We start from the raw sequence: 26,133 nt of genomic DNA, 5'->3' as shown, positions 1-26,133 counted from the left end.
CTTTAAATTTAAAAAAATGTGATCTCAATGATATCAAAAAGTAACAAGCTGAAGACTTAGCATAAAAACCAAATGTTTCCATTTGTTCTCATTTCCATTTTTAAACACTTACTCAAAAGGTTGCTGGAAACTAACAATTATTTCCTTAGGAACACTTGATGTGAATATTACTTTGGGTTAGACAGGGTATTTAAAATGTATGTTCATTAGAGAGTACCAATTTTCTTTATTTTAACAAATTATATGTTTTGGAATTTTTCTACTTCACAAGTAGCTTTTAACTTTAGAATCAAATAACATGTTAGTTGCTTGACACCACTTCCCACAGGATGGCTTCAGAAATGGATTAAACTTACTGCCAGAGTAGTTAAAATCCAGCGCACATATAAAAAACACATTATTTAAGAGCATGAGGCTAAAAGTGGATTGAAAAGGTAATCACTCAAGTTATTAAAAGAAAGAAAGCTCAATAGGCTTAGGTTTTCAATATCCAACATTTTCCCCCATATGACTAACGCCTTCTATCTGTAAAGGAAACTGAGAATACTCTCTGACAAAAAGGGAATATGCTAATTGTCATGCCATCACAAAGATGGCAGCATCCACAGCCAATAAAGAGGGGACATACTAATTGACTGCCATGCCTTCACAATATGGCTGCACCCACAGCCATAAAATGGCAGTGTGCATTCCCCTCAGACTTGCTTCATCCAGCTGGAGTCCCCCAGTCCCCTCAGCTCCACCAGGGGTGGCAGGAGCTGTGCAGTTCATCCAGCCAGAGTCCCTCAGTCCCCTCTGCCTCACCTCATCCATCTGGAGTCCCCCAGTCTCCTCAGTCCCACAGGGGAAGGCAGTTGAGTGTGATCAGGCTGGCAGGGGAGGATAATTGGGAATGATCATGCTGGCAGGGAGCAGTTGGGCATCAATCAGGCCAGTAAGGAAGCAGTTAGGGGGCTATCAGGCTGGCAGGCAGAGAGGTTAGGGGCAATCAGGTAGGCAGGCAGGTGAGTGGTTAGGAGCCAGCAGTCCCAGATTGTGAGAAGGATGTCTTGACTGCCAGTATAGGCCCAATCCTACAGGGGTCCCAGAGAGGTCATCCCCCAAGGACATCCGCTGAGGGGTCCCAGATTGGAGAGGGTGCAGGCTGGGCTGAAGGACACCCCTCCACCCACCACCCACCTGAATTTTGTGCACTGAGCCTCTAGAGAGAAGAGAGGAACACAGAGCAAGAGAATGTAATAATGTGTATAAGAGAAACTGCAGGAAAATATGTGGATTTATCAGGAGATTAATCTTATTTTATTTTAATAAATATGCATTCATACTTCAGATTCTCTCAGTAAACACTTAAGAAGAATATCAAAGTCATCTTGTGTTAAAATTACTTTTATTTGGGATGAAAAATACATGTAACCACATTAGATGACAGTCTATGGTTAGTACTTTACCACATATTTCCAAAGAACTACATACTTATTTCCCCTTGTATTTTACTGCATTATATTTCTTTTTATATAATATTTCTTACAAGGTTACAATGTAGTGTTTTATGTAGTTTTTCCTTAATAGCAGATAGAAGACGTGTTACACACAATTACAGGCAGGGAAAAACTAATACATAACTTTTTCAAAGAACAAAGAAGACACCAAATCTACACTTGTAGTTCAGAGTTCAGGGATTTTTTTTTTTCTTTCTTTCTTTAAATAGGTGCTTTTCTTGGGTATAATGTGGCTGATAAAAGCTTTAAGTTTTGCAAACTGTAGCAGGGTAAAGCTGTTTCTGACAAGATGGATAAAGACGGGTCTGAGGTAGAAAGGTGGTCATGGCTTTCCTCTTATATAAAACAATCTTCTTCTCAAAATATCTATGCTGCAAATAGACACCCTTGCCCCCCAACCCACCCGGCCTATTCACAAAGAATAGAATTTCTAACTTTAAGCCTCCTTCTGGAGTTCAACTGTCCTGCTGTTTTAAAAGCACATGTGCTTGAATCAAAACATTTTAACTTAAAAAAAAATCTCTACATTTGGTAATTATATACCATGTTTAAACTGAGTGAATTAAATGCTAAATCAGAAGCTAAACCAAATGCCTAATTGAAGTTAGGCAGGTTACCAACATCCAAACTTTCAATTTCATTCTTCTGCCGAAGGAGTGGCATAAACATTCTTCCCAAATGTATGAATTACATAAAGGACAATAAAAATCTGTCTATTCACCCAAAAGGGCAAATGAGATGTGCACTAAATTTGTGTCTGCTTTAAAAAAGAAAAGAACTAGAAGTTCCAAGAATTATAAGGGCTTAAATATACATAAACAACAATAAAAATTTTCTTTAAAGGGAACCAAAGATGATAATGTGTCTGGCATTACAATTGGGTAAAGGCCTGCTGTGTATTTAATGATGAAAATCAAGATATGGGAACTAGAAAAGGTTGTACTAAGTGTTGTTTCTGTGCCCAAAATAAAAATATGCCTAAATAGGCAACCTTTGGTAAAATGATCTGTGAGATTATTATAATCCTGCTTTAAGTCTCCTCTATCATATAAACTCAGAGGGATGAAATAAATAAAGAAATCAAGAGCTACTTATATAGAGCAGGGAAATAAAATGCAGGTAAAACACCAACGAACATGCCAGTTAGAGCCACTTTTTTTGTGTGTGTGTGTGTGGTTTCCAAGCGATTGCTAAGAAAATTTAAGTGTATCATGTCAAATAAAGTTAAAAAGTATGCACAGAGCTGTAGCCTCTCCATGCACCTGTAATATAATTGACTGAACTATATGAATCTATTAATTGGCCAAATCATGAAAGCAAATATAGGAAATGTACTTGGTCATGTGGCTGATGAGTTTATAAATAACCACCAAGGTAAAAGAGTTGAAGAAATACATAAAGTTATTGACAAGGTTAATATTATAGAAAAGGAATGTAAAACTCTCTCCTAGTTCCTATGCAAGTTTTTGTCACAGTTATTAAAAAGAAGCATCACATTAGAAAGCCCCCATACACTTTCCCAATGCTGTGTACAGTATACAAATCGGTAACAAAATGTATTACCATTCCCCAATACTGCTCTGTTCCTTAATTTACAGTTGCATAGAAAAGGAAGGAGAAAATAATAATACAGGTTTATCATAAGAACAAAATTGTCTTCTCTCTTTGGATAGTCAGTGCTTCACCCCTTCAGTAGAACACAAGGTCGGCGCTCAGCAGCCTTCTCAAGGAGCCATGGAACTTCTGATTAAATGGGGCTTGGAGTGGCATTTGCTGGAAAGTGCAATACTGAAGGTCAGGAAATGTTTGTTGGCTAGATGAGTACTTCACATTGCCTGCGGGAACGGAAAACCGTGCTGTCAGAACAACATTTACATAAACCATGACAGGTAGCAGAAGCCTGTCAACTCTTCAAGAAGATAGAAGTGCTCCTTTTGGAACACGTATCCTATTTTGCTATGTTCAGAGGGGACCCTTTCCTCCCATGTGACTTCTGCTCCCTGAGTGATGCCCTGTCCTCTCCTTCTGAAGTCACCTTGTCTGCCCTTTATCTCTGCAGCCAATACAGAGGAGGTCTGGAAGGCTGCTCTTGGCCAGGCTGGAAAGCAAGTTAAAATTGAGAGAATTTGTCTTTTTCTTGTGGGAGGCACCAAAAGTGAGTACATTAGGCTGGTGCAAGCACCCCAAATATCCCATATTCCTCATACACTGCCTAACTCCTTCCTAGGGCCTCCTGTGCTTTTCAGGTTTTTTTTTTTGTTTTGTTTTGTTTTGTTTTCCCCCTCTTTCTCTCTCATCCCTAAAAACACCCAGCTTTGAATGTCATGCCATCAGACTATACCAGCCACTATGCATCACCTTCTGACCCCAGGGTCAATGTTCCTTTACTTCTTGATGAAGAAATGGTATACTGCCACCAAATTTAAAGCTATTTTTAAATTTCAATGATTTCAACACCTACATAGATGATTCTCCCAACACTCTGGCCTCTTCATTCTTTAAGGTCATTGCCTCTAACTAACTTGGACTCCACTCATCTTAGCCACTGACTCAAAGTTCCAAGTATGGATCATTACCAAATGCCTGCATTTGTTCCAACACTCCAATTTCGGTAACCCCACCTTCTGACAACCACCTCTATACTTCCAGCTAACTTCTGCTAAGGCCCAACTTCATTTATCCTTTGATACTACAATGCATGGATTTTCCCACCTTCTTTCTGTCTCCTACACCTGACACCCTCACTTCTTTTCCAATCAAACGTAGATGCCTGGTTCAATCATTATCATCTTTTAACTCTTCCCTTGAATTGCTGAGCATACTCTCTTGGCCAAACCACAACTGCCACTTCAATTAACTGTAATCCTTGGCCTACTCTGATGCCTGTGCTCATGAACTTGAATGTGGCTGGAGGGCAACACGCAGCCCCACCCTGACCTCACATTATATTCACTAACAGGCACCTTACGTGGCCCTATAATGCTGCCTGGCAATCAGTCATACCCTGTTCCAGGGTCTGTGTGGCTCCTCCTCTAGTCTTTACCTCACACCTATGCTACTCCCTCTCATCCTCATTGAGCTGAAGGGTCCTGGCTTCTGACTCGCTAAGACACCAGAAGCAATCAGAGAGGAATTCTGCTCCCTGGGGTGAGGTTCTTCTGTCTCAGCATCTCTCTCACACACACATCCCCTTATCTGCTTTATGTTCCTGGGTTACTAAAGACAAACTGCCTGTGCTTCTCATTAAGATTCCAGCCTCTCTTGTCAGGAAGACAATCAGAAGATGTTTCAATGTTTCAAAAAGATCAATAAAAAAGTTCATGGAGGAAAAATGTCCTCCAAAGATCTGTGGTCTTATGGCACATTATTACTAAGAGTACCTATATGCTATGGAAGATACTGAAAGATATAAGCCTGTGGCTGCCAACAGACCTCAGCAATTTTTTAAATGAAAAGTCAACTCCTCCCTCTGCCCTCCCTCCAAAAGTAACAAAGTCACCTCTGTGTACTGCTTTGGTCATTGTTTTTAATCAATGTTCGGTGATAGCCACCTTAAGTAGATATCTGAGAGAACAATGGTCAGCCAAATCTATCCAGGCTAACTGTACATAGGATATATGAGGCTGTTAAAAGGATCAAGCACTGCATATTTGGGGCATCTGGGAGAACTGGCTTGGGAGGGGTCCCTTCCTGCCCCCCCACCCCCAGACTGACAAACCATTGAACTGAATCAGCTAACATTTAAATGTCAAGCAAGTTTACTTATTTACATGGGGAATAAAGTAGCACTAAAACTGATAGTGGCTAATCTGTTTACTCTAGGTTGTAGTCAACATGGGAGCCAACCAATCTGAAGACTTACAGGAGCTTCAATATAATTGTGGCCCAACTTTTGGAGTTTCACAGTTTGAACTCTGAGGCTGCTTACAGTGCTTGACTTTGCTCTGTGGACTTGGAATGAACAGCTTCTCTCTGCTGTCTGATTCTGATTGTAAGTCACCTCAAAGCTTTTGTTCTACAAGCCTGAACCTGAACTGGAATGCTGACAAATGCCCAATCATGTTAGCCATTGTTCACATTCTCATAGCCCCACTTGCTGACCACTGAACCAGCTGACTGTTGAAAGTCCAGTTGCCCCCACCAATCAGAAGATGAATAATGTATGTTTGTGCTCTTGTTTCCTTTAGCAACCCGTTTCTGTGATCATCACTTCCTTGCAAATTTGCCTTTAAACACTATGCCCATCTCTATGTCTTTGGTTCATACTGAGGGCTATGTCCCTGATTTGCATATCATATGTGAACAAAGCTCTCTTTTGATTTCCATTGGAATTTTTGTTAACAAAACCATGAACTCTTACCTGTTGCCCGCTCCTGCTGGGGAGATTTGCTAAAAGAGAAAACAAAATAAATAAGTTGAAGGTGGTACTGTTATTTGGCTGGTTCCCCCTCTAAGGCACGGGAAAGTGTGCTTTTTTCTCAGCATGGTAAATGGATGCTAATAAAATAAAAAACTTTTTTATTTTATTTATTTATTTTTTCTTTTTTTAATTAAATTATTATCTGTGTACATATTTTAACATTACCCTCCCCCTTCCATACATACCCTCCCTCTCCAGAGTTTTGTGTCAATTGGTTGTACTTATATGCATGTATACATGTCCTTCGGTTGATCTCTTATCTCCCCCAAATCTTCCTACTCTCCCTGCTATAATTTTACAGTCTGCTTGTTGCTTTACTGTCTTTATATCTGACTTTTGGTTTGTTAGTTTATAATGTTCTTTAATATCCATAAATGAGTGAGGCCATGTGGTATTTCTCTTTCATTGACTGGCTTATTTCACTCAGCATGATGTTCTCTAGTTCTATCCAGGTTGCTGCAAATGATGAGAATTCCTTCTTTTTTATGGCAGCATAGTATTCCATTGTGTAGATGTACCATAGTTTTTTGATCCAATCATCTGCTGACGGGCACCTAGGCTGTTTCCAGATTCTAGCTATTATAGATTGTGCTGCTATGAACATAGGGGTGCATATATCCTTTCTGATTGGTGTTTCTAGTTTCTTGGGATATATTCCTAGGAGTGGGATTACTGGGTCAAATGGGAATTCCATTTGATTTTTTTGCTAGATGCTTTAACAAGGGCTAGTTTCCCTAGTTTTTCATATCCTGGTGCTTGAAGATACACAAATTCCACCAAAATATGTAAAGCATATGCTGGCTGTGTCAAAAAGTGCACACTAAAGCGTTCAGTGAGTTCTTAAGTTTTGGGGGGGAAAAAACAAAACTTTCAAAATTGCCCATTGAAATCTTGCCACGTATTGGATTTATGTCAGAACAGAACAAAATTTGTATATTTTGCTGAATAGTACCAGTTCTGACGAAGAAGTCATTGGGGAAATGAAGGTGCATGGATTTCATTTCTGCCACCCTCTATTCACCCTTGCCCCAAAGGCTAGGAAGATGGTAGCAACGTGCTTACATCAAGGAAAAGGCTGGGCTAACTCCTGAGAATCTTCGAGGAACTTGGGCTACCAGTTGTGCCTTCCAGCTAAGAGCTTTGAAGCAGTTAGAACTTGGCATCTATTGTAATTCACCTTCGGGTCTGATTTGCAGCTCAATTCCTTCCTGGTTACAGAGGGCATCAGACAGTGTAGCTGCTATGATGGGCACTGTGAGGGCAGCCACTAGCAATATTGTTTTTAAAACCTCTGCTTTTTCATCTCTCCTTTTCACTGACATACCTCATAATGAATCTCTCATACTCAACCCTACTGCGGAGAGAGGGCCCCGCCCCTCCAGTGGGGCAACATCTGTGCTATGTCAAATAAGAATTGTCCCTTGCCAAAACCGGTTTGGCTCAATGGATAGAGCCTCAGTCTGAGGACTGAAGGGTCCCAGGTTCTATTCTGGTCAAGGGCATGTACATTGGTTGCGGGCACATCCCCAGTAGGAGGTGTGCAGGAGGCAGTTGGTCGATGTTTCTAGCTCTCTATCCCTCTCCCTTCCTCTCTGAAAAAAAAAAAAAAAAATCAATAAAATATATTTTAAAAAGAAAAAAAGAAAAAAGAATTGTCCCTAGTCATCTAGCCTGCTTCATTCCTTCCCTCTTTCATTTTTCTGTTTTTTTGGGGGAAGATAACTATGACTATACAGCAAGTGCTAGGAGCTCTGTGAGAATAAAAGAGCAAAGGAGGACAACCTTCTTATGACGCCTTCATGGAGAGAGTGTACCCCAGTAGTAGTAGGGGGCAGAATCAGGCTAAGGACAGCCTAGTCCTAAGGGGCATGTAAGTTAAAACAGAAAGAAAGTGAGTGAAATTCCTCACACACGTGATCTACACTGAAGGGAAAGCTTAGCTGCATTAGTATTAAGTACCACATGGGAGAGTTACGCTTCTAAGTAACAAATAACCAAACCCAAACAGAAATCAAATCCATTTTGCTCCAAACCAACATTTAAAACTCCATAGCTTTTTATCAAATAAAAGGCTATGTGTACCCCCCTGAACAAGTCATAACAAATATATTTTTAAGAAATCAGGAAATCATTGCATTTTTGCAGGTTTTGTGTTTTTTATAAATGTCACTCAAGCTTAATAAATGTAGGCAATTTGCAATGCAAATATGCCTATAGATATAAATAAATTTAGAAGCATTTGTTGCTTTTAAAGCAAAAAATACTCAATTGACTATTAGTATCCCATATATTTCAATAAAATAAATGAGAAAACTAACAAAACACTTTACATTAAAAAACAGTTACATCAGTCAGTGGAAATTTTAGTGTGTATGTTGGTTAATAAACAACACAATTAAATTCCCTTCATTATCTCCTTGCCTCTTTTCTCTGAAACTTAATGTAAATAATTAAAAGAAGACTTTAAAGGGCTCTAAGACAGAGGAATTCTAAAGTGTTACATGCGACAATATATAGATACAGTGAAATTAAAAAAAAAAGTCCTGTTTAAGTAGGCAATTCATGCAATTAGGGTTTATGCATACAGTTTCATTTTAATTCCAAGATTGCCAGGAATAAAAATTAACTTGTGACCATGCTAATTTTTAATCTACGAAGGATCAAAAGTCAAGATTAACAAGCAGATCAATTCACTGTATGCTAGTGACAAGTAATTTTAAAGTTCTCATTAGTTACAGGGGCTCGTGAGATTGGCTTGGCACTGGGAAGGTGCCAAGCTGATTTGCTTAGAAAAAATCTCCAAAGGTGGTCAATAAGCTTCGGGAATTTGCAGGCTTATTAAAATATTTGCTAGCTTAGCAACTTAAAAGGGACAACAAAGCAAATGAATCCTATGGAACCTTCCGAGTACTATATGGGGAAACTTTAACAACTTAATCTTCCCAGTGGGAAAATGAAGTCATTCATCATGACATTTAAGTAAAAACTTATAATTGGATTTGATTACATAATTTTTAAAAATTAGTTATTAATTTATTTAGATTTAAGCTGACCTAAAAAGTAATTTCATTTGTAAATTTAATTTTGAAATTCTGTCTTAGGAAGATTATATTAGTCACTAAGTAACATATCTCAGAACCCAATTCTCCAGAAAATTCAACCTTGAAGTATAATTAATACAAAAAAATAAATCGGTTCATCTTTTATGGCTGTTACAAAGCCTAGAGAAAAGCAACGACCTGATAGTCCATGAACTTAATGCCTCTGTAAATATCTTCAGTACACACAAGCTTTTTTAGGGGCTGAGTGTGGGGACTGTCAGAGTAAATGCGATTCAGCAAACTTCAAGAAGTAGAACTACAAATAATAACCTGGAAAATGACGCAGTCCCAAATATAAAAATATTTATGTGCTGTAGAAACTGTAATATGTCCCTTAGGCAGATAATCCTACAAATTCAGAAATGACAGCTTTTCAAATAGCTGTTTGCACTTCCTGCTAATGATCTATTTTGTAAACTGCAGAGTGGCATAAATTGAAGAATACTTTGTAAATGAAGTCAGTATATCTTATTTATCTATACTCCTGATAATGTTTTTTCCCTCATTTAGGATAAGTATTTTCTGAAAAGAAGATGGGAAACAGTAAGATGAGAGGCTGTTTATCTGTATACTACCCATAGATAATATATGATAAATGATAGTATATATACATACTAAAGTCTTTAGAGGCTGCCTAGATTTAAAAATCACAAATAATTTATCAAAAATTATAAGTAATATATTCCTATATCTTTAAACAATTTTTAAAAATGTAATTGTAGCATTAAATAGTACATATATGTACTTAAGGTCAACTGTTTCTGTGTGATACAGTAGAAGTGTTTTTGGTGAGAGCTCAGCAGAAATTGCAAAGTGGCAAGATGCTGAAGACAAAAATGTTTGAAGAAAATCAATAAATAAGAACTATTAACAAGTTCCTCTAGGAATTGAGCTGCTTCTATTTAGTTATTATGTGGCTCTTGGTTGTTCATATGGAAAATTCACAGGGTTATCATCTGTGATACCTTTAATGGCCTGGCCTTACACAGTGACTACTTTATCCCAGAAGAAAAGAAACCAGAAGAAAACAAGAGGAAAACCTGAAAATAATCCCTTTCTGTACCTGCTTCTGATGATGTCAGAGATCAATGTCTGGAAAATAAAGTGCATTAGAAAAGGCTATTTCTTGCCTTTTGGCATGCATACTGAAAACTCCATTTTCAAGTAATACACATTTCTTACTATAGCTTACACTGACAAGAATAATTTCTTCTTAAAACACAAACACACACATACACAACACAAACAGACTTATTTTATTTGCCTTCAGGTTATCACTCACAAGGCTTAGGAAAAATCTCCAAGAGCAAGACGGCACTGTGGCTGTACCCCAGGGGTGGGATGGGATCTATGCTGAGCTTCCTGGGCTTTGCTGACATACAGCATGTTTGCATCATTTTTTTTTCCATTTTTTAAAATATATTTTATTGATTTTGTACAGAGAGGAAGGGAGAGAGATAGAGAGTGAGAAACATCGATGAGAGAGAGTCATCAATCAGCTGCCTCTTGCACACCCCCTACTGGGGATATGCCCACAACCAAGGTACATGCCCTTGACCTGAATTGAACCCGGGACCCTTCAGTCCCCAAGCCGATGCTCTATCCATTGAGCCAAACCGGTCCCGGCTGCTTCATTTTTAATTAACATTCAATCCAGTTCTAATATAGGTTTTTGTTATCTTATCTAAGATGACAGAGGGCCCACACCAGGAAAAACAATGGAAGGAAAAGGCGCAGTGGTGGTGCTAGTTCATTCATACTCACAACTACAGGATGGGAAGGAGCTGTTGATCTGCTCCATCACTTCGGTGAGGTCGGTGCTAGTGTCATCAGGGGGGGCCAGCAGGTCCTCCTCGGCTGGGACTGCCCACAGAAAGAACAGACATTCTGAAATTAATGTCTAGCCTTTCACCAAAACCCAACTTCAGGAGAAAATACTAGCCGTGGCCTCTATCTATCAATGTGAAAGTAATTCTGTAGAGCAAGCATGCCAAACTCAAAAGCTAACATCGGCCAAATAAATGAGGCATGCAGCCCATGGGCTGCGAGTTTGACATGCTTGCTGTAGAGAATGAGTTTTAGGGAAAAAAAATACCAAAACCACTTTGTTATTAATTTGTCAGTAATATACTTGCACACATAAATAAAGTGTACTAGATATTTCTGTGAGAAAAAATTATGCTAGTGAAAATTCATGAGTGCAAAATACAGAATGTAGTCACATTATTTCAATGTATTGTTTGAAATTTCATTATTTTGTGTTGCAAATTTTTTTTATATGAGAAAAATATTCTACCAATTTCTTTTTCACCACAAAACTAGAGATATCTCATAAGAGACTTTATACTTTCATGTATTGTATTTATTTGATAATCAATAGCAAAATAATTATTTTAAAAAATTAAAACAGTATTAATATTTTAGGTTTTCTCCTGATTGATATAACAAAATATATCTGATAAACAAATTAAATTGGTTCAAGTATGTGGTCCTCAGCAGAATTTGGAAACTTGAATTTTATCAATAATACAATGTCATTCTGAATGCCTGGTTGACAGAGTCCTAACTAGCAGAACTGACAGGTCCTCTCTGTGATCAGTGACAGGTTGGAGGGACCTCTGCTCAGATGCTGGTGATAGAGGTGGCAATGTCTGTGGATGCAGAAAGCAGAACCCTAAGATCCCAGACCTGGGCAGAGAAAACCATGTTTGGTACACTGTTCTTTAGTATTATATTCTGAATATATACAAATATGACATTTTAGAGAAAGTTTACTAAAAAAACAGAATCATTTCCAATGCAAAAACAAAACAAAACACCTCAAATTGTTGCTCATCCCGAAAGGTAAGAGTACTTTTTTTCATCTTTCACCAAAATCCAATCCACGGCTACACCCGATATATGTACACGTATTATAGCCATTATAGCTATTATTCTAAAATATATGCGCTGTTTTTATATTGTTAAAACGGCTTTGTGGAACCGTCCCAGACCAAAGAGAGAAGAAAGCACCTTTGTGCCCCGAGGCACCATGTGTAAGAATGCTGTTTCCAATGAAACACAAGCTGATGGCAGACCCAGACTGGAGCAGTGGAGTAGAGGAGCCAAGTCTTGGGGACACTGACCTGCTTGGTGGAATTGTGGGCCTGTGTCAGGACTGAGCAAGTGGCTCAGTGCAGATCGCTGAGGTGAAGCCCGGGGAGAGACGCCATTGATTCGGGAATCAGTTTCAGGCTGGAAGCACAAACAAACGTTAGGACAGAGGAAGAATTAAAATGCTATTGAGGAAACCATTTCCATTTCTAACGTCTCCCTCCCCACCATGGACAATTACACCATGTAAAGTTGTTTACCCTCAGACGTTTTCAAATACATTAGCATCAGTAGCTGCTAGAACTCAGCTGAGCACTAGGCGGTCCTTCCCTTTCAGTCTGGGCAACTTGAAGAATTCACTCGGTTATATCACAAGATTCATGTATCAGTGTCAGCTTCAACCCTCAATTGTTCTCTTATTTTTATGTCAACCAAGTGAATTTAGGAACAGTTCAATTCCTCTTGAGAAAATTAGCACTGCTTGTCATACCATAAATGGATCTCATTTCAAAACCAGCTAATTTTTTAAGTTTAAGTCAATGTTTGAACACAAATATTGAAGTGTTTTTAAGAGCATGATTCTTAATTCGGATTCTTAGATTTGAACTCAGAAGCTGTGTAATTCTGAGCCAATTTTTAACCTTTTGATTCTTTCTTTCTAAACTGGCTGTCAGGAGCTGACAGGTGTGAGGCAAACCCTTGGCAAGTGCAACCTCACACAAAGCGCTGAAATGATGACGGACATAATAACAAGCATGAGGCCCAATGAGAAAGTGTGATCCACTGTAGAGGAAAGGCAGAAGTTAAAATGTATTTGATGCTGATCTTTTCATTAAATCTAAACTAGTGGAAGCCTAGTCGCTTTGCTAGTTTTTACTTTCATAGTAGATTTTTCTATCTCCCTCTAGCATTCCTGACAGTAGGAAGAGATAAGAGTTCTATATCTGGGATATATGGAGACATTCAGACATCCACTATTTCTAAAGCATTACTGTGTGATTCTGGAAACATATGAGCCATTAGGCAGCTCTGTCTAATGGATGGAGAGAGTGAAGGGGGGCCGAAGAGGGAAGGGTGGGCAAAGAGCCTTTTGCTCTCCTAAAATCATCAACAGGCTATGGCAAATGGAAGTTTTCAGAGTACGGCTTCCTTCAGTTCATCTACTCACTAGGTTACTATTATATTACTAACACTTCATATTGTAAATATGAGCTCTCAAGAGAAAAGTAATCCCTTACAGGCACCACTCAGAAAATTCAGGTTCATAATACCAACAATGTAACTTTTCCCATGAATGTGACTGCCATAGAGGCAAAAAGCAGACATTCCAAGAGCACCAGGCCTTGGTTATTCTTGGGACTATTACTTTCCAATGATGCCCAAGTTGGAGGCTCCAAAGTAAGCTGTCCACAAAATAGTCTCACACAAATTCTGAAAACTAGCAGACATACAGAGAAACATATGGTCGAAATATAAGGGGTGCCTTAGCCAGAGTGGCTCCGTTGGTTAGGCACCATCCAATGCACCAAAAGGTTGTAAGTTCTATTCCAGTCAGGGACCATGTTGGGCTGTTGTTTGATCCCTGGTACTGGGTGTGCAGGAGGCAGCTGAATGATGTCTCACTTTCACATTGATCTCTCTCTCTCTCTCTCTCTCTCTCTCTCTCTCTCTCTCTCTCTCTCTCTTTATCTACCTCTATCTCTATCTCTCTCTCGCCTTTTCTCTTCCTCTCTTCCTAAAAAATCAATTAAAAAAAAATATATATATATGGGGTGAATTTTGGCCTGCTGTGTTGGTAATGCCAAAATTACACCATTTTAATGACTCTGACATGTTAGAAGACTGATAGTAAATGTGAAAGACAATTTTCTAGAATTTGAGACAGATCACTAGAGAGAATGTTGTTTCTGCTTTTGAATCAGCTGATCTTCTCCAGAGAAAGTAATTCCTAGTCACTGCCAAGGGATCCCTCACTGCAAAGGCCAAAGAAAAATGCAAAAGGTGACATAAATGTTGATGTCAGGGACTCAAGTGAGAGAATCCCAGGCCCATTTGTAGGGTTCTCCACAGTCTGCAGCTGCTGCACAGGCATCTTCATTACCAGTTCTGTGACCTGACTCCTATTATTTAATCCCTGCTGGATGTAGCCAAGCACTTAATTCTCTATAATATGTTGTGTCTTTACATAAGAAACCATCTTGTTATAGGTGATACCATTTAACAAGATTGCAGGCACTAAAAAGGCAGAAACTTTTATATATCAAAGACAGTGTTTTTCAAAACTGCAGGCTATTACCCATTGATGAGTCATAAAATTTATTTGGTAAGTCAACTTTTTGATCAGCACTAAGAAAGAAAGAAGAAAAATGGAATGGAGGGAGGGAAGAAGAGAGACACAGAGGAAGAGAGAAAGTAGAGGAGGAAGGAAGACAGGAGAGAGTGATAGGGGAAGGGAAAAGGAAGGAAAGAAAAAATAAGAATTTTTTAACAGCAATTGTTTTATATTCATCATAAATGAATGTATTCATCATAATGTAAATTGTATTTCTTATTGTCAAGAAATTTTGCGCTGGTCAGTTTGGTTAGTGTTGGCTCACAAATCAAAGGGTCAAGGGTTTGATTCCTGGTCAAGGGCATGCACCTGGGTTGCAAGTTTTGACCCACAGCAAATGTGAAAGGCGATTCAGTAGGGGGTGCATGTGGCAGGCAACCAATAGCTATGTCTCTCTCACACCAATTTTTTTTTCTTTCTCTCTTCCACTCTCTCTAAAAACCAGTAGAAAAAATATCCTTGGTGAGGATGCTTAAAAATTTTTAAAAAATGTTTTTGTAAGCAAGTTCCATAGAATGTGGCCCAGTGTTAGAAAATAATAGCAAATTAACAAACATCTATTGCTTAATTTCTTGAAAATAGCTTATCAGAAGAAAGGCTTTACAATAAAGAGTTCAGGTCATTTCCTTTCCCTTAACCTGCACAGATGTGTTCCCTTTTAATTTACATAGAACCATGCTATAGGAACTTTTTCCTTAAATGATTCAGAGCTGGATACATTTCAGTATTAGAGAAAAATGGGAAATCCCATCTAAAATGGGGCAAGCAAAGCACATTTTTTTTTTGCATGCCAGATGATGTATTGCTTACATTGGAAGAGGGATTTCTGAGCAAGTCTAAATTAACTACAGCACTGAGAAACTGAAACTGAACCTCTCTAGTGACACTGGGGCAAAGCCCCTGGGAGACGGGACTAGGATACGTGGCCTGCAAGGGTGACACCGAGCTCTGCAGACTCTACCTGCTCCAGCAGCTGTCGAAGTCGATGCAGCTGAGACTCTAATTGCGTATTGTGATCTTCTAAAATTTGCATCCGAGCCTCCAGCCGACCCTTGTGCTGCTGCCTGAGCAGCTTCACTTCTGTTATCAGTTCTGACTCAGATGTGTGAGTCCGGGGTGAGCTCACTGGGAGTTCCTTTCTCTGGTACTGCCCCTTTAGCTGCTCGTATTCCATCTGCAAGTTTCTAATATCAAAAAACAAAAACTGAAATTACTATTGTGCACACCCAAATTACCTATAAACTCCAAATTTAGGGGATGCTATTTATTTCCTCCTAGGTGAGAACATTTTTTAACAGTGAGATGAGCAAGCATGATTTAAATGGCAGCTTTAAGTAACTGTTCTAATAAACATCAACCCTGAACCCCAAATGCAGGTGTCACCCAAAGCCATCAGGCAAGCTTGGTGATGCCCTCTCAAACGTTGACTCCACCATGACCTCTTGGACAACAGTTTGAAAAGGGAATGGGTAGGAGCCATGTTAAAGTTACTATTAAAATTTTTCCATTACAAGTTTTCCCAGGATGACATGTTTTCTCCCAGGTCTGGCACACCTTTGTTCTTCCTCCAGCTCAGTGATGGCCCGCTCCAGTTCTGCTCGTTCTTCCCTTTCCACTGCCTTGAGAATCTGAGCTTGATTCTGGGGCTGGCTCACTGGGGACTCGCCTCCAAGGGTCTGGCAGTACTGCTGAATCAGGGTATGCTCGTCCTCCCTAGGGAGACAAATTGAACACAGGGGCTCATATCCGGACGTTGATGTCTCTGAATGTAAAGGAAGTGGAAGCAATGATGATCAGGATGGCTGCTGGGGCAAGTTTGCCTTGAAGCTCAGTGTCCCAGCAAATGGGAAAGGGGTGCTGCAATGAACCTATCCAAAATGAACTTCAGAGGGTGATTTGATCATAACTGGGTGGGTCATGGCGGAATACACCCTTCAGCCGATGACTTCTTTAATTAAAGGACCCTGTCCGTTGTTCTTGTGCATCTAGGTGAACATATTCTCTTTTCCAGACTATCCAATGCCATTACCACCCTGAAGGGAGCACATAACTTTGTTGACTATCCTGGACTTTGCTTTGTTCCACCTTCATGTAATCCTCCTCAGCCCCCTCCTTAATGCCAAGGGTTCACCAGAAACTGCAAAACCATCATTCTCTGGAGAATTTTAGATCTCGCTCCCCAGCATGTTGTCAGTTTGGCTCAAAAATTCCCTACAGTTTGGACACTCTGACACCCAACGACATGTTTCTTATGACATCCCATGACCTCACTTTAAAACTCTAGGAAGATATTTATCCAGTAGTGCTACAAATACCAACATTTCATGCTTTGCCTTAATTTACTAGTAACATGTATTTATCACAAACCCACAGGTTGAGACCTGCAGCTGTAGAGCCTAAGACTATTTTATGGTGGGGGGTCACCACACCATGAGGAGCTGTATTAAAGGGCCATGGCATTGGAAAGGCTGAGAACCACTGCTCTATGGGGAGACCCAGTCAGGTCCCCTACCAAACGTGCAAATGACAGATCTGGCTCCTGCTACCAGGGGAGTCCTGCCATGGAAGACCTCGAGCAGTTTGTACCTGGCCTGCTAGGGCTTTGGGGAAACAGATCCTGGAATGTAGGGCTTTATAGGACAGGACTTCATAAATACATCAGTGAAACACACATACAGGCAGATGAGTTAAAATTAGGTTGGAGATGCATTTTGCTGTCAACATTTACATACATTCATTTACTTTGGGAAGCTGATAAGATTTAACATATTATTATAATTATCATCACCACCACCATCATTACATTCTTTCATTAAGGTATCCTAGGAGGGAATGAAGGCAGTTTCTATAAAATAAATCATTTATATCGAACCTATAATCTTAGTCTTAAGTGTTTTTCACAGATTATTAGGCTGAAAAGTTAAATATAAAAATAGATACAGTAAAGTTCTTAGTTATATGCAGCGGAAAATAAGAGCATATCCTTTAGACACAGGTAGTACATGAGGTATCAGATTAAGATCATTAGGTGCCCAAAGTGTGCCTAATGCTAAAATAGAAAGTGTTGTAAAAATATAGGTCTGCACTAACAAAATATCATTAGATGGAATATAACTATATTCTGTTTAAGTCACGTTTAGAAAATACTATCTAGACCACAAAATGAGTACATATCAGATGACAAAAGAACTGTGACTCATCCAATGAGCTTTTGAAAGCAGGCAAGACATAAATAAAAAATAATAATCTTCCTTTAAAGGATTATTCTGTTCCATGCTTCAAACTTGCAAATAGTGATGCCAGTGCAAACCTTGCCAGCCTCCTAATATGAGCCTTCCACATAAAACTGTGTTGCTCTCGGGCAGATACCAGATGAAGTGAGACATCCGGATGGCCAGGGCCTTGAGTTTCTGCTCCTGAGATTTCTCAGAACAGTCCTGCGTCCTGGGTCTCTTTGAGACTTGGTTGCTTAATTCCTCTGTCAAAGAAAATTGGTATCCTTCACACTAACGCCCTGTAAGTTATCCAGAGCCAGACTTTCAGAGGAATAGGGAGAACTTGGATTTGGTTCTATGTGTGAGACTGACTCAGGTTTAGGCTTGGAAGGTAGCTAGCTTCCCATGATGCAGAGAGAAGCAACAACTAACCAGATGCACAAAAGATGACCACTGTGAGGCACAGGCAATAGGTTCTACAGACCGACGGAGGGACAGAGAAAAACACAAATACAAATGACTCAAGAGCCTTGGATAACTTAGAGAGAATTATAGGTTCACATCTCAAAATTCATACCCCAAAGCCTAGGGCTTTCTTTTATTAACTATGGCTGAGATGACCCAAACCAAATATAGGAGATTTGTCTGGAGATAGAGTTACAAAATCTTTTATCTATACTTCCCACTGCTATCTATATTACCTGCCTGTCTATACTTCCTGTTCTTACAAAAAGGTCCTCTAAAATATAGACAAGCTTTGTCTGTGAAGCTGGGTCATAAATGAGCAATGGGATTTGAACAAGAACAATGATAACCGCCAGGAAAACTGGATGGATCTTCAGATGCTCTGACGCCCTCCCGTCCCCATCTGGGAGCCATCTCCTCCCAAAGCAGCTAAGACAGTTCAGTGGTTAGAGGTAGTCAAGGCAGGGGTGCCTATGCCTGGAGCCAGACTGCCTGGGTCTGACTCCCAGCTCTACCACTCACTGACTGTGAGATCCTGGGCAAGCTCCTTAACATCTCAGGGCCTCAATTTATTCATCTGTAAAATGGTGGTAACAAGAACAAGAGTGTCATCTCAAAGGGTTCTGTGAGGATTAAATAACCAAAGACGGTCAAAATGCTTAGGACAGTGCCTGGCTCTTAGTATGTCCTATTAAGGAGGAAGAGGTGGTTGTTTTTGCATCATCACCATTATTACTTAAGAGAAACCTAACAGTATTTTTATGACGCAGCTTGGAATGACAAAACTCCTAACTCAAGAGGGCTTTGGGAAAGGTGAAGGATTTGAGAAAGAGAACAATTCTAAAAAGCATTTATATATATATAACTCATACCATTTTTTACTCAAGGCACTTTGAGATAGTTTTTCATCTTTCCCAAGAAGAACAATAAAAAATTGCTCATAGTTTGACATTGGTTGCCTCAAGACAGACCCAAGCATGAAGCAGAAGAGCTAATGCTTCCCTGAGAAGCACTGCCCCTTCCTTGTTCAGAAACTGGTGAGACTGTTCAGTGGTACTAAAAACTGCCATCTACTGTCTCTTGGGATTATATCATGACCCTACAAATGCTGAAGCTTTAAGACATTTCCAGGGGAAGGCCAGAGTGTTAGAGTATATTGTTTACTTCCTGCTATTACAAAAATGTCCTGGGAGACACATAAACTTTGATCCAAGCTAAAAGCAAAGAAAGACTAGCACAGCATCTTGTCAAAAGTAGCTAACACTTCTTCCTACATCCTATGACACAAGATGCTAGATTATTGATGGGAAACAAGCTGGAGAGCCAGAGAAATAGTGACGCTTAGTTCCTAAACCTTCCTCCAAAAATCCTGAGACACACCATCAGTCCAAAAAGGGTAAGAACCATCCTCATTGTAAGTCTTTATCCATTGAGAGAAAAGGTATTTATTGTAGTAACACTTGTCAAGTCAACAGTACTAATTAAAATGGAAATACTTAAATAAGTAAATATACATTTGAAGAAGAAAGGGTGACCACTGGTAAGTCAGATCACTGGGTGTTAGGTACAAAGTAGGGCTTATTGATCCAGAGCCCTTTTTAGTATTGTCACCTGAATGGCTGCACTCTCATATGTCCACAGCAAAAGAACCCTAGTTTACTCAGTAATTCAAATTGTGGAAGAGCAAAGGCCTTCTAAAACCAGCTTTATCAAAATAAGATGTATTGACATATGCATTAAGAATGCACCAGTGACTGAGAAACGATTTCTCTTTAGTGGTTTATATCGTTTTGCGCTATTAACTTAATCTTACCTATCAGGAAGAATTTGTCCCCTCGCTTTTTCAGTGCCAAGAGGAAGCCAGCAGAGTTAAAATCTGCAAATCTCTCTATAGCTCTGTTTTGCTTTCATGATTATATCTCCTTCTCGAACTCTGACTTTCCTTCCTCTGATAAGGACCTTTGTGATTACATTGGGTCCACCCAAATAATCTAAAATAATCTCCTCATTTTAAGATCCTTAACTTAATCACATATGCAAAGTTTTTTTTGCCATATAAAGTGACATATTCAGAGAATTTGGGGATTAGGATGTGGGCTTCTTTTGGGGGACATTATTCTCTCTACCACAAACGCCCTCACCATGCTCTTCCCCTATAGGAACCCTTATCTGCCTTCTGTCTAGCATGTAAGATTTATGAAGACACCCTATCTATGTCTGCAGACCTTTACAGCCCTGGGTACATGGCAGTGGTGTGCTGGTAACTGTCTAACATCAGGTTTTCTAAAGGAAAAAGAAAAAGACCTGGGATTTTCAATTTTTATGATTTAAATACTTTCATCACTGCCAATTTAAGCTAATGACTTCCCTGAGTGGGAAGCTGGGAAAAGATTTAGAGATATATACCATCTGACAAATACAAAAAACTACCCCAACAACATACATTTGTAACAAAATAAAATAAGTAGGGCATGGTGAGTATTACCTCTGTTTCTATTTTAATCCTATCTATTTAGTTGTAAGAGTATCTTAATAATAAAAGGGTAATATGCTAATTAGACTGGATGTCCTTCCAGACATCATTCCAGATGAAGCCTGGGTCTTGGGTGCCAGAGGGAAGCCAGTGCTGGCAGCCAGAGGAAAGAAAGCCTACTCTTGCACAAATTTTGTGCATCAGGCCTCATGTATACAATAATTTTATAAAATAATGGCTCTCTTTGACAAACAGTTTTAAAGTTCTTAAAAATTAACAACTTGCTCTCACAGTGGGTTCCAGCACACCAGTGCACAGTAGGTATATAATAAGTATTTGTTGGATGGATGAATGAGTTGATACATCTATTGTTAGTACATTGAATTGTATTCCGCTGTTAATTGCTTAGTTATTTTTTCTTTCCTCAGCTAGTGCTAAATTTAAAAATAAATAGTGTTGATTTTAATTTGCAGATAGGATATACAAAATTTGAGCATTATCTTTATTGTGTTCACAGGATGTGACAAACACATTTTAAAGAATTTAAATTTGGTTTGAATTCTTTAAGTATTGTCAACTTTGGTAGAAATTGTTGATTTAGGAGATATTCAATATATTTAACTATTTAATATAAAATACATACTACTAAGTTAAATATGAAATAAGCATTATGAATATGGTGTTATCTTGTTTGGGAATTGTTGTAAACTCTAAGTATATGAATAATAATGTATAAATAAATCAATGCTGTATTACTGTAAAGTATTAACATGTTAACCTTTGGAATGTAAAATTGAAAAATTTACTGAGAACTTTTATTTATCAGCTTAATGATAGTAAAACTAGTTTTTAAATATTAATAGGGAAACTTTCTATATTAAAGTACCTAAGGTAGTTCAACTTAGCTCTCTCTATGGTTCTTCTTAGAATAAAACATCTAAGTACTATGTTCTACAATGTTCTTTACAGCTTCCCATTAGATCCAAAAGGCAATGAACCTGAGTAAGTCAGGTAAACTTAATACTACGAAATCCTTTAGACATCATTCAGAATTAAAAAGGTCAAATGCACAATGGCAAATAACAATGTCAAATAAAATATCTGCCTAGAAAGGTTTATAAGAAGTATTCTCAAGTCAACCAGCCTTTTCTTAGTGTGCTAATCAATTATTGGCAGAAGAGGTAACACTTTTCAATGAATGGTGGGGAGTATATGACCAAGGGCATGTGGGTCATAGCTGTTAAATGGCAGGGATTATGGAGGAAATGTGAGCAGAAGGATGGGCACAGATTCTGTGAAATTACACTTGTTAACAAGAAATATCATACAAGTAGAATGACTATCTGCACCTGCATTAATTAATAAAACAATCTGTTTTCCCTGAGGAAGATTAGTTGCCAAATGCAGGATTTTTTTTCAATAGGAATTCATTAATTTATACTAAAATAAATAAATAAATAAATATATCCAATTTATACCACCATGGCTTGAAAGTATAAAATTTATGTAGACATATTTGTAACCACACATCAATTCTGATTTGGATCAAAATCCAGAGCCTGGACCAGTGAAGATGATTTCCGACAGCCATAATACAAGAACTAGCCTACCCGGGTAGTACTGATTTCATGATTTACTTACCCACTTCCTGTGGTAGAGCTGCTATCAGTAGGTAAAGACCCATTGCTCCTTTGGGCCGGTCTGAAAAATGAAAATAAGGAGGTTAGGCAAAGTGACCACATCATGGAGCATAGTCAACTGGAGGTATAACCCCAATCATTTTAAAACTGTGATAAAGTCAAAATACAGGAAGGTCCAAATACCCTAATAAGATTGTGACATTAAAACAACTAACACTGAGTTACATTTCTATCACCACTGTCTTAAGGCCTATGGGCCTTAATCTTACACCATGTTCTACAGTCTGCTAATTGACTTAGCCTCCTACTTTTCCTCCCAGACCCTCAAGTCCATCTTCATTCTCACACAAATCTGTGATCCGTTCATGTTTCAAGATTCTCCATGACTCCTCTTTACATAACACATCATCTAACTCCCTTAGCAAATGGGCCCTACATTATTGGACCCCAGCTTCTGTCATCTACTCTTCATTCTTGACCCTTTCTCTACCTGAAGTTCTTCAAACAAGCCATATTCTTTCCCAGCTCAATGCTTTTGAGAATGTTTTTCTGTTAGTCCAATTCTGGCTTTTCCCAGAAATTCTATTAGGCTAAGACCCAGTTCAAATGTTACTATTGTTATGATGCTTGACTTAATCTTTTTAGGCATTGCTAGTTACTAGCACTGGAGATACCTAGTATACCTGTTTTTTGAAAGTTTCTGCATACCATCAACACCAGTCTATTCTTTATATTTTGGGGGGAATTTAAAATAAGCCCCTGGAATAAAACATTAGCATATGTTAATTATATATTGTAACTCAGTGCACCATCTCATGAGAACACTTTCAACCCCCATGTTCATTCAACAACACTGAATTACATTGACTAAATCCTGCTTGGGTTCTCATGAGCTCAATAATCATATGCAACTGAGTTACTTTATATAGAATGTGTAGCAGGTATTTGGTAAAGTGTAAATTACAACATGGAAGATGAGAGCCCCATGGCTCCTACAAAATAACATTCCTTAAGTCAAGGCACATTAAAGGTATGGGATTAATACAGACATAGATCCATTCTGGGAGGCAATGCAGCAGAGGGCTGCTATCAAGTTTCTTACCGTGTGGCATGCTCCTCTATCCTGGAATCCTTATTATCATGAAATAGCTGAGGAGACCATGAAGGGCTATAAAGGAAGATGAAAATAAACAGTTTTATACCCACATATTGATAGATGTCCCTGGTTAGAAATGTTAGCTTGATTAAATAATGAATTTGCCATGCAAAGAAACCACTAGGATTGTTACCCGGGAGGCAGAACTATTATTTTAGAATGAGAGTTTAGTAATCACCCCCATGCTAACAAAACTGATCAGAACATCCTCCTCCACAGATGGGGCCGTAAAATACTCACTCATAATTCTCTGGCCATATACTGATGAGTGTGACAGGACTGCAGAGAAGGGAGAGGGAAACAAAAGTAACAGAACAAACACTTTAAAGCAAGCTAAGACAAAAGCCATGGAGGTGGGGGTGGGGAACATTCTCAATTGTCTTCGGGAGATCAAGACACAAAATTCACTGTCTATTCTAGAGAAGCTGCTAATATTTAAGAGCCTGTGGGGCCTTTTCACAGACATTTACAGGTATTTGTTACAGGACAGCAAACACATCTTTAAATATTCTCATTGAGGGGAAAAAGACAGGATGCTCCAAAATAGCTCAAAATTTTAAACAAATTTTAAAGATAATATCCCATAATATACTGAAGAAAGGTGCAATCACATTTTTGTTTACCCTTCTGACCAAGTTGAACAGAATGGGAAAGTTAAATCCCAAAGACGTTATTATATGTATTGATGGCAGAGTTGCAATAAAACTTTTCTGATTCAGTGTACAATTTTAAATATAAACATTCAAATCCAAGCATACACCAGGTCTCTGAATCTCACAGATACATTTAAAAAAGATGTAAAGCAGGTATCTATGTAATGCAGATATCCCCCTCATATCCCACCAAAAATTTCACATTGTCAGTAAAATGAAAAATAATTTTTAGATCTTTATGTACTTCATATAAAATTTTATCCAGAAGTTCAATCTATAAAACCGATAAACAAACTTGTTCTGCTTGAAGCAGGGCTTGAGTCTGGAGTGAGATCACTCAGTATTACTCCTGGCCTTAGGGGTTCCCTCCAACCTCACAGGGCTGCCTAGAAATCCCCTAGTCTCCATGAACGACGTTTTGAAAACAACTGATGCTAATTAAAACCTAGCTCAAACCCTAATTTTTTTAATGTTAATTTTAATTTTTGTGAGAGAGGGGAGGTAGTACTGTAAATGTGGATATTTAAAAATCTAAAATAAATAAAATCACTTCTCTATTAATTAAATAAAGTCTCCTAGAAAAGCCAGTGTTGACTGAAACAAAGAAGGGAGAATTATTTCAGTTCTACTTTATTCTCCTGTACCTATCATACATACATGCTTAAGAAAAAGTTAATGATCATAACTCCTTCTGGGAAGCACAAGTTGATGTCTAAATAGCAAAGACTAAAAAGGGATGGGAGGTCATCTTATTGGGATAAAAACTAAGACTCTTTGGACCTACTTTCAAAAACATGCATTTATCCAGGCTGTATTTGTCATTTGATCTCTATCGTAAGTAGACTTAATTATCCATGCATAAAACAGATACAAGAACAATGAAACAATACTGTACTATTCAATAGCTTTTTTACATCACTATTTCATTAACTCAGAACTAGGGATGTTAAATGTCAGGTGAATGGATTGCTCTGCATGCTCCAAAAAGCTGTAACTGCTTGAGAGATCACTTCTAGAGTTCAAGGGCATCACAACATTTACTGTGAGCTTAAACTCAGAATAATACATATTTTTTAAAAGTCTTAATTGAACTTGGAAAGGCTTTGTAAAACTGCTTGGCTGGTTCTTCTGAAGTTAATTCAGTGTGCACAAAAGTGGTTCATTGAACTAAGATAAGAATGGCAGAGGCATAGAGCAGAACTGAAGAGTTTCTCAAAAGAAAGTGTGGTTTTGTTTTTTTTAATATCTTGAGAGATTTTCTAAGAAAAGAGGTAAAGATTAAAAAAAAATGAAACTTAGTGCTTCATTGACTTCAAAGTATTTTGATTGGTAGAAACAACACATAACTCATTTTATTTCTCATTTAACTCTGGAAGAGGGGGAAATGGCAATATTCTCAGTGTGTAGTTAGAATCTATGTTAAAGGGGGTTAAAAGTAAGATGGATCCGTGCGTTAGCCTAGATTTAATAAAGCCCTCCTGCTTCCAGAGCAGTGGCTGAACAGATTGGTCTGATTAATCACACACTAATATGCAAGAAATCCGACTCTACTAAATACACTTACCAATATATGAAATAGAACCCAGATTTTCTTTGAGGAACTTTGTGGCTCTTTTAGTGCATTTAATTCTGAACAGATTACTTCTGCTTTGAGTCTTTTGCCTTTTTAAATCCATTGGTCACAGAGCAGGTAAGTGGGGTCCCCTCCTTCTCTAACATACAAACCTTCAATGGTTCCTGACTGCTCACAGGATAAACTCCAAAAACCCTGGCATGGCTTATAAGGCCCTTCATTTCTGGTTCCTGCTTCTTTTTCCTCTCTCATTTCTTGCCACGATTCCCGGCTTCCCATCCCATTTTCAAAAAACAATCTGGACTCTGGGCCTTTGAAAATGTTTCCCTTGCCTGGAAACTCTCCCTTTCTAACTCCCACACCAAACACTGAATGTTTGGCCCTTTCATCACTCAGGTCTCAGTTTAGCTGTCACTTCCGCCAAGGCCAGTGCTCCCACAACCATAATTAACACTTACTATGACTTGGTTCTTGCAATAGTAAGAATCTATTGTAATAACCCATGCAGTTTGT

At 38.6% G+C, this 26,133-nt stretch overlaps 1 protein-coding gene across 1 annotated transcript in view; it reads right to left on the bottom strand.

The window, feature by feature from the left end:
- Positions 1-1,370: 1,370 nt before the first annotated feature.
- The window catches only part of UTRN (utrophin), a 341,169-nt gene continuing 316,406 nt past the window's right edge, over positions 1,371-26,133 (bottom strand). Inside the window, 9 exon segments of the mRNA XM_045572887.1 lie at positions 1,371-3,334; positions 5,860-5,888; positions 10,785-10,883; positions 12,146-12,254; positions 15,407-15,629; positions 16,000-16,158; positions 22,240-22,299; positions 23,341-23,406; positions 23,635-23,673. Coding sequence (XP_045428843.1) covers positions 3,326-3,334; positions 5,860-5,888; positions 10,785-10,883; positions 12,146-12,254; positions 15,407-15,629; positions 16,000-16,158; positions 22,240-22,299; positions 23,341-23,406; positions 23,635-23,673 — 793 coding nt within the window. The 3' untranslated portion in view covers positions 1,371-3,325.

Source organism: Pipistrellus kuhlii, unplaced genomic scaffold (assembly GCF_014108245.1).
Source record: "Pipistrellus kuhlii isolate mPipKuh1 unplaced genomic scaffold, mPipKuh1.p scaffold_m20_p_5, whole genome shotgun sequence".
NCBI lineage: Eukaryota > Metazoa > Chordata > Mammalia > Chiroptera > Vespertilionidae > Pipistrellus > Pipistrellus kuhlii.
This window is presented reverse-complemented; position numbering and strand designations above follow the sequence as displayed.